Raw genomic sequence first — 16,565 nt, 5'->3', positions numbered from 1 at the left:
CCCGTTCCCACTCTCACAGCCTCGGGGCTGCCCGCTCCCACTCTCACCGCCTCGGGGCTGCCCGTTTCCACTCTCACAGCCTCGGGGCTGCCCGCTCCCACTCTCACTGCCCCGAGGTGCCTGCTCCCGCTCTCACCCCCTCGGGGCTGCCTGCTGACACTTTCACCATTTCCACCCAGGACACACTGCCTGCACGATGCTCCCCAAATGTTGGCGACACTACGTTCCCAAGTGTTGCTGCTCTGGGTCTCGCAGCCCACGCACTTCTACAGGGCTCACTGCTCATTGCGTTCCGGGTCACGCTATATTCCAGACCTAGGTACATTTATACCTAAGATGGATCCGTTAAGTGGCAGCTTGTAATCTTTTCACTATGCTCATGCGAGTGAGTACTTGTGATAATAAAAGCTAATTCTATTCTATTCTTAAAGGCTTGGATGGTAAGAAATTTGTTAAATATGTTCAAGAAAGTACTCTTTATCAACATGTAAATATACCTCCTACAGAAGGAGCAAAAGTTGACCTTGACTTGACTTGGGAAATAAGGCAGGGAAAGTGAATGAAATGTTACTAGGGGAACTCTTTGGGGCTAGTGATCACATGTATATTAGTTTTAAAAGAGTTATGGAAAAGGATAAGCCTTCCATAAAAGTTAATGTTCTTAATTGGAGTAAGGCAAATTTTAATGGTATGAGACAAGAACTTTCAAATGTTGATTGGAGTAGACTGTTTACAGGTAAAGAGACGACTGACAAGTGGGAGGCTTTCACATGTACAATAATGAGAGTTCAGAAGCATTATGTTCTTGTTAGAATGAAGAGTAAGGCTTGTAACAATGGGGTATAAAGACATTGGTTCTAGTCAAGAATAAGAAAGATTCATATATTGGATATAGACAACTGGGATCAAATGAATCTCTTGAAGAGTATAAAGAATTATAAGGAGTATTAAGAGGGAAATCAGGAGGGCAAAGAGGGATATAAGATAACCTTGGCAGCTTGGCAGATAAGGTTAAGAGTAATCCAAAGAGATTATACAAGTACATTAAGAGCAAAAGAGCAACCAGAGAGAGGATAGGTCCTCTTAAAGATTAATGACGTCATCTATATTCAAGGAAGTATTCTGTATCAACATCTAAATATACCTACTAGAGAAGGTGCAAAACTTGACCTTGACTTGACTTGGGAAATAAGGCAGGGCGGTGAGAGAGATACTAAATGAATATTTTGCATCAGTTTTTACTGTGAAGGAAGACATGGAGTCTGGAGAACTCAGGGAAATAAATATGATATTTTGAAAACAGTTCATATTACAGAAGAGAAGTGCTAGAGTTTTCTCAGTACTTAGAAAACATAAAGGTGGATACATCTCCTGATCAAGTGTATCCCAGGATGTTGCGGGAAGTTAGGGAAGAAATTGCGGGGTCCCTAGCAGAAATATTTGTACCATCTACAGCCATAAATGAGGTGCTGGAGGACTGGAGGATGGCCAATGTTGTGCCCTTACTTAAGAGAGGCTGTAAGGGGAAGCCTGGGAACTATAGGCCTGTAAGGCTGACATCAGTGATGGATAAGTTGCTGGAGGTGATTCTAAAAGATAGGATTTACATGAATTTGGAGAGGCATGAACTAGTTAGGGATAGTCAGCATGGGAAATCGTGTTTCAGAAAGTTGATAGAGTTTTTTGAAGAAGAAACCAAAAAGATTGATGAGGGCAAAGCGGCAGGTATTGTTTACACGGACTTTAGTGAAGCCTTTGACAAGGTTCGCATGGTAGACGAATTAGTAACGTTAGATCACATGGAATTCAGAGTGTGCTTGCCAATTGGATACAAAGATTGGGGGAGTTGTTGATAGTGTAGTAGGTTGTCAAAGGATATAGTGGGATATAGATCAGATATGGGCGGAGAAATGGCACATGGAGTTTAATCCAGTTAAGTGTGAGATGTTGAACTTTGGGAGATCAAATGTTAAGGGAAAGTATACAGCTAATGGCAGGACCCTGAACAGCATTAATGTACAGAAGGATCTTGGGGTCGTAGTCCATAGCTCCCTGAAAGTGGCCATGCAAGTAGATAGGGTAGTAAAGAAAGCATATGGCATGCTTGCCTTTATTGGTCAGGGCATTGTGTACAAGAGTCAGGAAGTGATGTCGCTGCTTTATAAGACTGGTTAGGCCACACTTAGAGTATTGCATTCAGTTCTGGTCGCCACATTACTGGAAGGATGTGGAGGCTTTGGAGAGGGTGCAGAAGAGATTTACCAGGATGATGGCTGGGTTAGAGGGTCTGAGCTACAAGGAGAGGCTGGACAAACTCAGGTTGTTTTCTCAGGAGAGGCAGAGGCTGAGGGGAGATCTGATAGAAGTCGATAAAATTATGAGAGGCATAGAAGGGGCTGAGGATCAGATCATTCTCCCAGAGTTGAAAGGTCTAATACCAGAGGGAAAACACTTAAGGTAAGAAGCGAAAAGTTCAAAGGAGATGTGAAGGCAAGTTTTTTTATACAGAGAGTGGTAGGTGCCTGAAATGCGCTGCCAGCTGTAGTAGTGGAGGCAGATACGATGGGGGCATTTATGGGACTTTCAGGTAAACACATGAATAAGCAAGGAATGGAGGGATATGGACCATGGGCAGGCAGAAGGGATTAGTTTAGTTGGTGCCATGTACAGCACAACATCATGGGATGAAGGGCCTGTTCCTGTGCTGTACTGTTCTATGTTCTAAAATTTGGCTTGATGTTAGGAGACAGAGGGTGGAGGTGATGGTTCTTTTTCAGACTAGAAGCTTGTGACCAGTGGTGTTCCACAGGGATCAGTATGTGTCCACTTTTGTTTGTCACTTATATAAACAATTTGGATGAGAATGTAGGACGCATGGTTAGCAAGTTTGCAGATGACACCAAAATTGGTGGTGTAGTAGACAGAGAGAAAAGTTTTCTAAGATTACAAAGGAATCTTGATCAATTGAGTCGATGGGCTAAGAAGTGGCAGATGGAGTTTAATTTGGATAATTGCAAGTTATTACATTTTGTTAAAACAAACAAGGGCAGTACTTATATAATTAATGGTAAGGCTTGGGTAGTGTTGTAGAACAGAGGGACCTAGGGTTTCAGGTACATAATTCTTTGAAATTTGTGTCTCAGGTAGACAGAGTGGCTAAGAAGGCAATTAGCATACTTACTTTCATGGCTCAGATCTTTGAGTATAGGAATAGGGTGTCATATTAAGCTTGTACAGGACGTTGGTGAGGCCTCTTCTGGAATACTGTATGCAGTTCAGGTCACACTGCTAAAGGAAGGATATTGTTAAATTGGAGAGAGTTCAGAAAAGATTTACCAAGATGTTGCTGGGAATAGAGAGTTTGAGTGGCATGGTGGTTCAGTGGTTAGCACTGCTGCCTCACAGCACCAGGCTCCTGGGTTCGATTCCACCCCTCAGGCAACTGTCTGTGTGGAGTTTGCACATTCTCCCCGTGTCTGTGTGGTTTCTTCCTGCAGTCTAAGGATGTGCAGGTTAGGTGGATTGGCCATGCTAAATTGCCCATAGTGTTCAGGGATGAGTGGGTTATAGGGGTTTGGGTCTGGGTGGGTTTCTCTGAGGGTCAGTATGGACTTATTGGGCCAAAGGGCCTGTTTCCACACAATAGGGATTCTATGAGTTAAAAGGATAGGCTGGGACTTTTTTCACTGGAGCATAGGAGATTGAAGATTTTCAAGGTTTATTAAATCATGAGGGACATAGACAAGGTGAATAGCAAGGGCCTTTTCCTAAGGACAGGGGAGTTCAAAACTAGGGGACATATTCTTAAGATGAGAGGAGAATGTTTTAAAAAGAACATGAGAGGCAACTTCTTTAAATAGGGAGCGATTGGTGTGTGGAATGAACTGCCAGAGGAAGTGGTGGGTGCAGGTACAGTTAAAACATTTAAAAGATACTTGGATAAGTACATGAATAGGAAAGGTTTGGAGGGATATGGGCCAAATGCAGGCAAGTGGGACTAGTTCAGTTTGGGAACATGGTTGGTGTGGACTAGTTGGACTAAAAGGTCTGTTTTCATGTTGTATGACTCTATAAAATGAGCAATTTCACATTTTCCCCCTTTTTACTCAGTTTCCAAATCTTTGTACAGTTACTGAATCTATCTATGTTGCTGTGTAGCCCCTTAGGTCCTCTTCACAACCTAAGTTTCTATGTGTTGCCCCACATTTAGCAACCACACCTTCAATGCTTTCTTCCAAGCCACTTATATAAACTGCAAAAATTTGAGACCCCAGCACTAATCCCTATAACACATAAGTTATTCTATCTTGCCAACTAAAAAATGATCCGTTTATATCTACTTTGTATTAGCTAATCAATCTCTGTCTATGCTAATATGTTACCCCCTACACCATGGGCTTTCATTTTACATAGCAATCTTTGAGATTGCACCTTATCAAGTGCCTCCTGGAAATTTAAGGACAGTATATATCCATGAGTTTCCCATTGTATAGAGCAGAAGTTACTTCATCAAAGAACTTCAATAAATTTGTTAAACATGAATGTCCTTTCACTAAAACCATATTGACTCTGCCTGATTACTTCGAATTATTCATAGTGCCCCACTTTAATGACTTCAATAACAGCTTCTCATATCTTCCCTACAACAGATATTAACATGACCTGCCTGCTTTTTGTCTCCCTCCCTTTTGAATAAAGGGGTTGCATTCACTATTTTTCACATCATGTGGAACCTTTCCTGAATGTAGAGAATTTTTCAAAATTAGAATCAATGCATCAACTATTTCACTAACCATTTCTTTTACGACTCAAGGATGAAGTCCATCAGGACCTGGAAATCCATCAGAGCCTGCAGCTCTGACAACCTACTCAATACTACTTCCCCAGTGATTGTAATTTTCTTGATTCACAGTTACATCTGGAATGACACAACTATTCTCCAATAGCAAAGACTAAATGAGAAATGCCTGGTCAAACTCTTACAGATAAGCTCAAGTTATTAAGAATACATAATAGATTTGCACAAGTTTTGATGACATTCACAAATCTTGTCGAGGTTTCTGATATTGACTTTCTACATTTATATAGCTTTTTCCTGTGGAGCTGGTCAATTCTTAGACATGAAGAACCAATCATGCAAAGAATGTGCTGCTGGTACTTACTCCCTTGGCACTGGCATTGAATTCAACGAGTGGGATGAGCTACCATCAGGGTTCGTCAACACAGGAACAGCTCTAGACTCATCAGACAATGAGTCAACTGAGAATTGCACCATGTAGGTACATTAATATATAGACAAACAACATTCGTTAGCAAGTTACTGGGAGAACTGGTAACTCCCATCTGTGCTGTTACAATTTATTATCATTGCTGCATTCTTACAATTTATTGTGCAGCACACAAAGTGCACTATGCATATTACTGTGTGATACCAACAGGACTTTGCAGTGCATTAAATTTTTTTAAAAATTCTAAGTCCCCATGGGTTAGACATTGCATCATTTTTTACGCTTAACAGTAGCAGTTTTGTGAATGCGGACTCCCAGAATGGAGTTTCAGCAACTCAGGACATACGTTGGACAATCAAAGACACGAGCCTCATGATTTTTCATTGGTTAAATGTTTCCACTAGTTTTTGCTGTATTTTTACAATTGTGAAAATCTCAGGAAAGATGGAAAATCTACAGCGTAAATTGGGGAAAAGTTAGTAATCTCTTGACCTCATTACAGTCTTGGTTAAAACACAGATAAGAGGGCTGAATTCCAGAAAGTGACTGTCCTTGACTTCAAGACTGTTCCTCAGGGCAGTGTTCTAAGCCCAACCACTTTCAACTGTTTCATCAATGGTCTTCCGTCCATCATAAGTTTAGAAGTGGAGATCTTGCTGATCAGAGTTTAGCACTGTTCATGACCCGTCAGGGACTGAGGCAGTCTATACCCAAATGCAGCAAAACATGGACAATATCCAGGTTTGAGCTGACAAGTTACATCACATATGTCCCAGGTAATGATGATCTCCAATAAGAGAGAATCCAACCAACTCTCTTTGACATTCAATGGCATTAATCATTGCCGCTTCCTCCACTATCAACTTATTGGAGGTTAACATTGACCAGGAATGGAGCTACAAGAGCAGGAATCCCACAGCAAGTAACTCACCTTCTGACTTTTCAAAGCCTGTTGACCAGCAACATTGAATAAGTCAGGAATCTGATGGAATACTCCTCACTTGCCTGGATGAGTACAGTTCCAAGAAGCTTGACACCATCCAGGACAATGTAGTCTGCTTGATTGGTATCACATCTGCACTGATGGTCAGTAGCAGCAGTGTGTACCATCTATAAGATGGATTGCAGAAATTCAGCAAAGGCTCCTTAGACAGCACCTTTCAAACCCATGACCACTACCACCTAGAAAAACCAGGGCAGCAGATACATGGGAATACCATCACCAGCAATTTCCACTCCAAGCTACACGCCATCCTGACAGAGAAGTGTATTGCCAGTCTTTCAGTATCTCTGGGTCAAAATCCTGGAACAGTAATGCCAGTGCAGCATTTCAAGAAGACAGCTCACCACCACCTTTCACACCCATGTCCCACAAGTGAATAACGAAAAAGAACAACAAAATTTGTTTGATAAATTCCGACCTAGCCAATGAAACCCATACCAAACCCCCACCCCTTCATGTACTGAGTGATAAATTTACACAAACAGATACAAAATTGTCGTAAAAAAGGTACTCCACAGTCATATCAGTGAACAGGAACGAACTTTATTGGTTCCATACACTATATACAACTGATGTTAAGAGAAGGCATCTCTGGAAATCCTACATATGGAGTTCTGAGTTCCATATGACCTGAAAACATCATAACATAATTCCCTATGCATATACTGAGTAGCGATAATTGAAGGTGCTTTAACCCTTTACTCACAAAAATGGTAAAAAGAATCAAAAAGGCAATAGCTAAGACTGTATATTTAACTTTAACTGCCCCATTGAATAAATTCCTGATCAACGATAGATGCAAGGCTTTTTGTGACCCGTTGCATGTAATTAGCGATTATTTAAGCAAAAGTGCAGCCTGTTCTTGAAGTACAGCCTATTTCCCAAGAAATGCTGAAGTTAAGGTTGTTGACTAAAGCTGGTTAGTAACCATTTTGATTGCTTAGTTCATAACTGCATCTAAATTAGAAAGGAAAGGCATCTTAAAAATACAATGAATGCAAAATTGTTTTGTTAGCTGATTAAATTGTTTCTGTAAGTAGAGATGTGTTGATTTAGATGGGGATCACATGACCTTTACCTTATTTTGTGCAAGAGCATCCAAAACAAGACAACTAGAATTATTAATCCTTTAGGAAGCAGAAACAAATTCTGCATTTTAGTATCCTGACAAATATATTCCAAGGAAGCAGCATAATATTATTCAGCTGAGTTCCCAATCTCTGCAAATATGGCATTTTGAGGAAGCAAAGGAGAAGTAAACTGTCTCCCCGGGTAATTCTTACAGCTTTCTCGATTGCTGGATTTGAGTGACTGACAAACACATTGTCATAAAAACCAACAAGATTTGGGGACCAATTTTACACCTGGGTGAGTGGATTTAGACTGATTTAAAAACGCAACTTGATGTTTAAAGCCTTAGCTAGTCTGATGAAAATAGAGGACAAGTTGAAACTGGTAGATCTGGGCTTAAAGTGTGAAAATCAGCTGAGGAAGTCACAGTCCTGACCTTTGCTGAAATCCATGATTTGAGTGTGATGCCATGTGCATCTGGGTAGCCAGCCGCATTCTTGAAGCTCATTATGAATAATACCCATTCAGACAAATACTAATGTGTAACTAGCACTGGGGCAATAATACCACAGCAACCATCAATACCTATAGTGGCAGAGGAGAGGGAAAAGATCTGGTGAAAGAAACAAAAATCAATCTGGTGCAGGTCCACAATATTTCTAAACAGACATGGGTAGAGGATAAAGTTATACCTACCTTAGTAATAAATCCACCTGTTACTTTTCTTATGTACTTCTGTATCTTTAGATTTAGTTGCCATTTATGACAATCATATTAGTACTAACAGCCCCATACATCAAAACACTTGTTAGTACACTTGTTTGATTGCATGGATATTGCAACTCAAAGATTTGTCAGTTATTATTTTCAGCACACTACCACAGGACTATGTTAAAATATTGTGTACTTTGTACTACTGTCTGCATTTTTTCTAGGTCAAAATGGACTCTTAAAGGTGATTTCGTGGCATCTAATAGTGATGAATGCACAGCTACTTTGATGTATGCAGTGAACCTGAAACGGTCAGGCAGCATCTCATTTGAATATCAGTATCCAGATACCAACATTTACTTTGAATTTTTTGTAAGTGATAACTTTTTATTTGCAATGTGCTGATTTCTTTGAGAATATGATGTTACGTTTGGAACAGAAAATGACAGCCAGTGGTATCAGAACCTCTATCGCTATTTTCATTACCCATCAGAAGAAAATAAATGGAAACATACAAGAAAATAGTAAAGGAAAAAGTTTTGCTTAGCCAGTGTGAGTTCCATAAAATTTTACTTAATTATGGAAAGGAAAATTGCAGCATTTAAAAGGATGTTGTTATCCTAATAAAGTAATGGTGCCATTAATTATACAAGAACATTCAAGGTCGAGCAAAGCTTATTTGTCCCATCAAAGCTTGTCCCAATATTATTTCAATTCTCCTGGACAAGCAGTTAGTTCTGACTTTAAACAAATTGCTGCAGAAAAGTCAGCTATACTCTATTTAAGACACATCTTTCTGAACACCATATCTGTGTGGCATGAAGAAATCTTGATAAGCTATGGTCAGTGAAGATCCAAGGTAAAATTCTGCAGGGGCTGAAAACATACTTAACACAAAGGTCGTGGTTGTTGGAGGCCAATCATCTCAGCCACTGGATAACATGGCCAGAGTGCATGCAGTATGCCTCTGGGACCTTCACAATCGGGGAATAGTAAAAAATTTACAACATCACAGTCCATTGTGAATGAAAAAATACCACAAAAAGTGAATCGAGATAATCATTAATTCCCAATTCTGTCACAATGCTTATTTCTTTTTGAGTTCTGCCTATTTTGGATAAGTATTTTTATGTTTGAATGGTGTTTTTTGATCTGTAGGTTAATATTTATTCCACTTTAGCTCCCATCAGTTATTACAATATGAGCTTGTTCCCAATGCTCATTACGCTCTGGAAAATTATAATCCATAGATAAACCTGGTCTTCCAATCAGGCTGAAATCTGATCTTATGTGCTCAATATCTGGGACAGTGTTGCTGCAGGGTAAACACTGAAATGTTTCTGGTGCTGTGCGGGCATGTAACGATTGGCTTGGACTGTGCATCATGGATCACACACCATATAGAAGAAGGGCACTGCATTACCAGATTTTATGATTTAAGTAACAAATTACAAAATTGTATTCAATATCAATTAAAAAATTATAGAATAAAGAATGAAGAAACTTCTAAACATAGCAAATGCTGCACTAAAACAAAATCATTGGTTCCCAAACAACCTAACTGGCAACGTTTAATACATTTCTTTAGAACTTCTGAACATAAGGCCACAGTGTGCGGCCAATTTACCTAACAGCACAAGGAAGTAGGAAATTGAAAGAACTTGAGATATGAGGCTGGTTGAAGTTCTTCATGACCAACTAGAACAACAATTCAAAAAAATGTATAATGCATCATTAATCAAAGCTGTCATTTTTAATAGACCTCAATGGCACAAGTTGTCCCAAAGCACTGCAACTTACCCACCCCAAAAACTATTTAAATCGTTATAATTTACTCAACAAGTAATGTGCAATTCTTTTCTTATTAAATTGTCCCTAGGCATGCTAAGTCATTCAAAAGTGATCATCACTGATTGGTAGGGTAGGATAATGGCAATTGCAATGGATTAGTAAATTACAGGTCTGAAATGATAAACTGGACTAATGAGTTCAAAAGCCACTATTTGTGACTGAGGAGCTTAAATTCAGGTTAATTGTGGCCATAAACATATTACGTTTTTCTTCTAAATAAATCTGGTTCACAAATGTCCTTTAGGGAAGGAAATCTATTGACCTTACCTGGTTTGCAATAGGTGTGACTCCAAAGTCTAACAAGCAATGAGTTGCCTTCAAGAAGGTGGCTCACTGCCACCTCCTCAAGGATCAGTGAGGGGTAAGCGATAAGTTTTGCTCTTGCTACTGATTCCACATCCTGTCTATGTCTTTTAGAAAAAAACTTTAATAATTTTACTAAGTTATAACATTTTGACTTTAATAAATGCTTCTCAGTCTTTGAGACCAAAACAGTTAAACAGGGAACATCGTGCTGTGATGAGATTTACCACTGAACGAATGGTAATGTTTTCATCAGTGTCACTGTCAGTTGTATTTCTAGAAATTCCTTACTTCTGTAGTTCATATTTTTCAGCGCTGGTTTACTGTATATGCCCAGTGATATTTACTTTGCTGCACAATTTCTGGTGCTTATAAGAACAAAGTTTCTTAAAGTTTTGGCAAAAATCTGTAGGTCGGGTTGTGGATGAGGTTGTTGACTTGCTTGCCGAGCTGGCTTGTTTTTGTTCAGAGGTTTTGTCACCATGCTAGGTGGCATCATCATGACAAACTCTCCTTAATATCGGTACATTCAGACAACGAAGGCCATCAATTTAACTGGGACAAGGTAACCGTAGTAGCCCAAGCCTAACGTAGATATGCACGGGAATTCCTAGAGGCATGGTTCTCCACCCATACTTCAATCAAAAAACATATAGAATTGGACCCCATATACAAACCCATACAGATCAAAACCGGAAATGACGGTACTCGCCATAACGGACCAGACAATATAAATTCCAAACAGAGTAGAATAACATCGATTCATCGGAAGCTCCACTGAGGATGTCACCTACCATGCTGACGAAACGTCTGAACAAAAACAAGCCAGCTCGGCGAGCAAGTCAACGACCTCATCGAACAAAGTTTCTGATACAAAGGAATGAAAAAGTGCAGTATTATTTAAATGTTTGCATAACTGGAGTTCTCTAATTGAAGATCAACTCTGGGATATACCCATCAGTAGCAAATATCATAAAACTTCGTTAACTGGCTGCATTAGTTGAGCAACCAGTTTACTCACCACTAAGAATGATATTATCAAAAAATAAAGAGGCTCTGAAGAAAAGGATGGTATTCTTGTAAACAAACCCTCTAATTTACCATCTTGTTCCATTCTTCTTCATTCTTGGAGGAGCTTATTAATTTCCTATATATTTACACTTGGATAAGTGTGAAAAACAGAAACAAAAATGTTGGTAACCTTCATGTGATCAGTCAACACCTGTGGAGGTAACTGGTAGTTTGAAGTTTTAGGTGTGGGGCCACAGATGCTACTGACATGCTGAACGTTTCCAGCATTTTTCTGCTTTTGTTTCAAGGTCTCCAGCAGCTCTTTGCTTTTCACAGTGTTTGATGTATTTTCTGTTGATACCACCCAGAGGGAGGGATGCCATGCTCCAGAAATTAGGTGAGTTGACCAAACAGATGAATTTCAGTGCTCTGCTGCCTGATGTTGCTCCACGAGACAAATATTCAGCCAAATATGCTGCTTAAAAATTATTAAGTTCCTGTTTTATTAAGTGGAATATTGTTGGAAATAATGTGCCATCAATAAAGAAATGAAAAAATCTGATCACAGATTAATAAATATTTGGTCCACTCATGAGCATCAGTTTGAAAAAGTGAGGAATACATTTCAAGTGCAAATTGAAAACTAAGGCTGCCTGTATACTCACCTGCACAACAATGCATAATGCTGAAACGAAAATGCCAAAAAACGACAATGCCAAAACAATCAATAGAAAAATCTCCAAGCCAGTGTGATTCCTCGAGGTAGTATCCTAGGCCCAACCATCTTCAGCTGCCTCATCAATGACCTTCCCTCCATCATAAGGTTAAAATTGGGGATGTTTGCTGATGATTGCACAAAGTTCAGTACCATTCACAACTCCTCAGATACTGAAGCAGTCCATGTTCAAATGCAACAAGATCGGAACAATATCTAGGCTTGGACTGACAAGTGGCAAATAACTCTTGTGCCACACAAATGCCAGGCTATGACCATCACCAATAAGAAATAATCTAACCACCACCCCTTGACATTCAATGGTGTTACTGTCACTGAATCTCCCACTATCAATATCCCTGGGGTTACCATTGACCAGAAACTCAATTGGACCCTCCACATAAACACAGTGACTACAACAGCAGGTCAGAGGTCAGTTAGGAATACTATGGCAAATAACTCACCTCCTGACTCCTGAAATCCTGCCCATCACCTACAAGGCACATTTCTGTTGAAATACTCCCCACTTGTTTGAATGGGTGCAGCTCCAACAACACTCAAGAAGCTTGACACCATCCAGGACAAAGCAGCCCTGTGATTGGCATTTCATCCGCAAACATCCACTGCCTCCACCACCAATGCTCAGTAGCAGCAGTATGTACTATCTGTAAGACGCGCTGCAGAAACTCACCAAAGATCCTGAAACCCACAGCCACTTCTTTCTGGAAGGACAAGGGCAGACAATACATGGGAACATCACCATCTTTAATTTCCCCTCCAAGCCACTCACAACCTAACTTGGAAATATTTTGCTGTTTCTTTACTGTCGCTGATTCAAAAGCCTGGATTTTCCTCCCAAATGATATTGTGGGTCAACCCACAGCAGGTGGACTGCAGCGGTTCAAGAAGGCAGCTCACCCCACTTTCTCAAGAGCAACTTGGGATGGGCAATAAATGCTGGCCAGCCAACAATGCCCACATCCCACAAATGATTTAAAAATTTTACCAAAACATATCAGAAATTATATTTATCAATACAAATGGAGATTAATGCCTACAGAATGACACTCTTGTTAGCATATGCATCTTATCCCTTTTAGCAACTCCAGTATTTTGAAAATAAAATAATTTGCTTTCAAATAGAGAAGCAGTAATTGAGTTCATTCTGTGCTGTATGGCCTTAGCTCAATACAATTATTCTGTTCCTCCCCAGGTTCAGAATGACCAATGTCAAGCAATGGATGGTGAATCAAAATGGATAAGAAAAACAGAAAGAAATGAATGGGATCATCATTCAGTAGGTGTTAAAATGTGAAAATTGTGCTGAAGTATTTCCAGTCCCTTTTCTTCGTCCTCCCTGTAGATTTTGCGTGTTGTAGATATTTTTTGAGTATTGAATCTAGACACATTGCTCTAATGCAAACAAGCTGACTATCAGCAATGAGAGCAGTACAGCAGTTCCCAAATTTACGAACGTCCAGCTTACGAATGCTCGTACTTACAGGTATAAAGACCCGCCATGTGAACATATCCCATACCTACAAGCATCTGCCTTACATTGTCCTGCATTGTGTTCTGACTTGCATGCAAATGGACTTGCGAACAGACTCCAGAACATTTGTAACCTGGGATTGGCAGTATGCTATTGAATTATAATTGTATAGGGTGGTGATATTTCTATACCTGTGACAGATTGCATTTATACATCTGCTTGTTAGTTATTATGTTGCTCCTCTACGTCTCTGGCTGTAAATTGACGCTGGAAGATTTTCTGCTGCATTGAAAAGGGAGTATCTGTTAATATAATGGAATATCATCCCTTGTACTAAAAATGTGAGAACTCTGTGTTCTTTCAACTCTGGCCTCTTTCACATTCCCCATCTCCTTCACCTCACCATTTGCAAACATGCCTTCAGCTGTCTAAACTTTGAATTGCTTGTTACAGCCTTTTAGCCTATCCACCATGCTCTCCTTTAAGATGCTACAAAAAAGCTATTTCTTTGGTCAATAGTTGGCCAAATGTCTTTGGATTGTTTCCTGTTCCTGCCAGATTACACAAAAGGAAAACATCTTGGGACTATTGAAAAGTGACAGTGGTGCTATAGAACGCAAGATTTAATTGTAGTATGCACAAAAAAGATGCAAAGATGCAGAATTGAGTACAAAATATTCACTTATAGTACAGGGCAACTGTTGTTGTAACTGGTGACCTCAGTGAGTTAGTGGAATTTTGGGTATTTTCTGATAATGCAGCAAACCATGCTAGACATCTTGTTGAAGTGTCATAATTTTGGAACATAAGGATATCTGGAGAAAACACAATTGCTTATTCAGAAAATGTTTTGCAATCAGACACATTTGGATGTTTAATAAGATAAGAGTTTGATGGGCCAGCGTTGTCTAAACCCCCAAAAAAAGCAAATGATAAAGATTAGAAAGAGATCAAACAGATCAAAAGAATCACATACAAAAGCAACAAATCAAATTTCACTGAGATATGGATGGATTGAAGAGGTGTTTAGACATGTGGAGCCTTGTATAGTGATCGCTTTACTCTATTTCCTCTGATCAGGGTTTGCATAGGCTCTCGAGTAATTCTTGATGAAAACTATGGATGTCCATTATATTTTTATTTAATAAGGCACAAATCAGCATGGATTTATGAAGGGGAAATCATGCTTGACAAATCTGTTGGAATTCTAGTAGAGTTAACAAGGGGAAGCCAGTTGATATGGTATATTTTGACTTTCAGAAAGCATTTGACAAAGCCCTGCATAAGACATTATTGTGCAAGATTAAAGCACATGGGATTGGGGCAAGTGTAATGTGATGGATAGAAAACTGATTGGCAGAGAAGAAACAAAGAATAGAAATTAATCGGTCCTTTTCAAATTGGCAGGCAGTAACTCGTGGGGTGCCACAGGGATCAGTGCTACGATCTCAGCTATTCACAATATATATTAATGATTTGAATGAGGGAACAAATGGTAACATCTCAAAGTTTGAAGATGATACCAAATTGGGTGGGAAGGTGAACTATGACGAGGATGCAGAGATCTTGCAGCATAATCTGGACAGTTTGGGTGAGTGGGCAAATCAATGGCAGATGCAGTATAATTTGGATAAATGTGAGGTTATTCACTTTGGAAACAAAAACAAGAAAGCAGATTACTACCTGAATGGCTGTAAATTGGGGGAGGGGAGTGTGCAGCGGGACCTGGGTGTCCTTGTGCACCAGTCACTGAAGGTAAGCATGCAGATGCAGCAGGTGGTGAAGAAGGCAAATGGTATGTTGGCCTTCATTGCGAGAGGTTTCAAGTACAGGAATAGGAATATGTTGTTGCTGTTATACAGGGCCTTAGTGAGGCCACACCTAGAAAATTGTGTGCAGTTTTGGTCTCCTTTTCTGAGAAAGGATGCTCTTGCTCTCGAGGGAGTGCAGCAAAGGTTTACCAGGCTGATTCCGGGGATGGTGCGACTGACATATGAAGTCAGATTGATTAGGTTAGGATGTTTTCACTGGAGTTCAGACAAATGAGGGGGGATCTCATAGAGACCTTTAGAATTTTAACAGGACTAGACAGGGTAGATGCAGGGAGGATGGGCCCAATGGTGGGTGTGTCCAGAACCAGGGGTCACAGCCTGAGGATTTGGGGTAGACCATTTAGGATGGAGATGAAGAAACATTTCTTCACCCAAAGAGTGGTGAGCCTGTGGAATTCATTATCACAGGAAGTAGTTGATGCCAAAACATTGAATATATTCAAGAGGGGGCTAGATATAGTTCTTGGGGTGAATGGGATCAAAGGTTATGGGGAGAAAGTAAGATTAGGTTGTTGAGTTGGACGATCAGCCATGATGGTGATGAATGGTGGAGCAGGCTCGAAGGGCCGAATGGTCTCCTCTTACTCCTATCTTCTATGTTTCTATCAGCAGTTCAATTAAGACAGGTTTAACAATGCTCAAGAAGCTTAACATCATCCAGGACAAAGCAACTTGCTTGATGGATGCCACATCCACAAGCATTCGGTTCTTCCACTATTGACGCACAATAGCAGCACTGTGTACTAGCTCTGGGGTAGACTGCAGAAATTTAACAAGGCTTCTTAGGCAGGATCTTCCAAACCCATGACCACTATTATCTAGAAAGACAAGGACATAGGAACACCACCACCTGCAAGTTCCCCTCCAAGCCACTCATTATGCTGCCTTGGAAACATACTGCCATCCCTTTAGTGTCACTGGGTCAAAATCCTGGAACTCCCACCATAATTGCATTATGAGTGTTCTTTCACTAAATGAACTGCAGCCAGAGGACCTTCTCAAGCTCACCACAGATGGGCAGTAAATTCTGGTCTGGTTAATGAAGCCCACATTCCCTGAATGAAGATAAAAATCTCTCATGTAGCTTAATTTGTAAGAATGGAATGTAGAGTTTATTCCATGAGGAGGATTGTGAATATAGCAACTTTGTAGTTGTTGAGGTTGTCAAAAGTAGCCAAATAGATGTACTTATTTATTGTAGGAGATTGAAATAATAAAATGTGAAAGGATTTAATGGGAATGTTGCAAAATGTACGGCTAAAATTAATAATGGTTCTGTGATAACCCCTATAAGAACCATAGGGAATAAAAAATTAATCTCCCTATGGAGCTCATTGAATATAATTTC

At 39.9% G+C, this 16,565-nt stretch overlaps 2 protein-coding genes across 3 annotated transcripts in view; both read left to right on the top strand.

The window, feature by feature from the left end:
* Window positions 1-16,565, top strand: part of LOC109913838 (cadherin EGF LAG seven-pass G-type receptor 2-like) — a 990,249-nt gene that overhangs the window by 440,110 nt on the left and 533,574 nt on the right. The window lies entirely within an intron of this gene.
* Window positions 1-16,565, top strand: part of elapor1 (endosome-lysosome associated apoptosis and autophagy regulator 1) — a 126,949-nt gene that overhangs the window by 39,953 nt on the left and 70,431 nt on the right. For both annotated transcript variants that reach the window (XM_048612104.1, XM_048612105.1), the window contains 3 exons: window positions 5,089-5,275; window positions 8,238-8,385; window positions 13,107-13,190. In XM_048612104.1, the coding sequence (XP_048468061.1) occupies window positions 5,089-5,275; window positions 8,238-8,385; window positions 13,107-13,190 (419 nt within the window). The remainder of the gene's footprint in view (window positions 1-5,088; window positions 5,276-8,237; window positions 8,386-13,106; window positions 13,191-16,565) is intronic.

This window comes from Rhincodon typus, chromosome 25, assembly GCF_021869965.1.
Source record: "Rhincodon typus isolate 14 chromosome 25, sRhiTyp1.1, whole genome shotgun sequence".
NCBI lineage: Eukaryota > Metazoa > Chordata > Chondrichthyes > Orectolobiformes > Rhincodontidae > Rhincodon > Rhincodon typus.
This window is presented reverse-complemented; position numbering and strand designations above follow the sequence as displayed.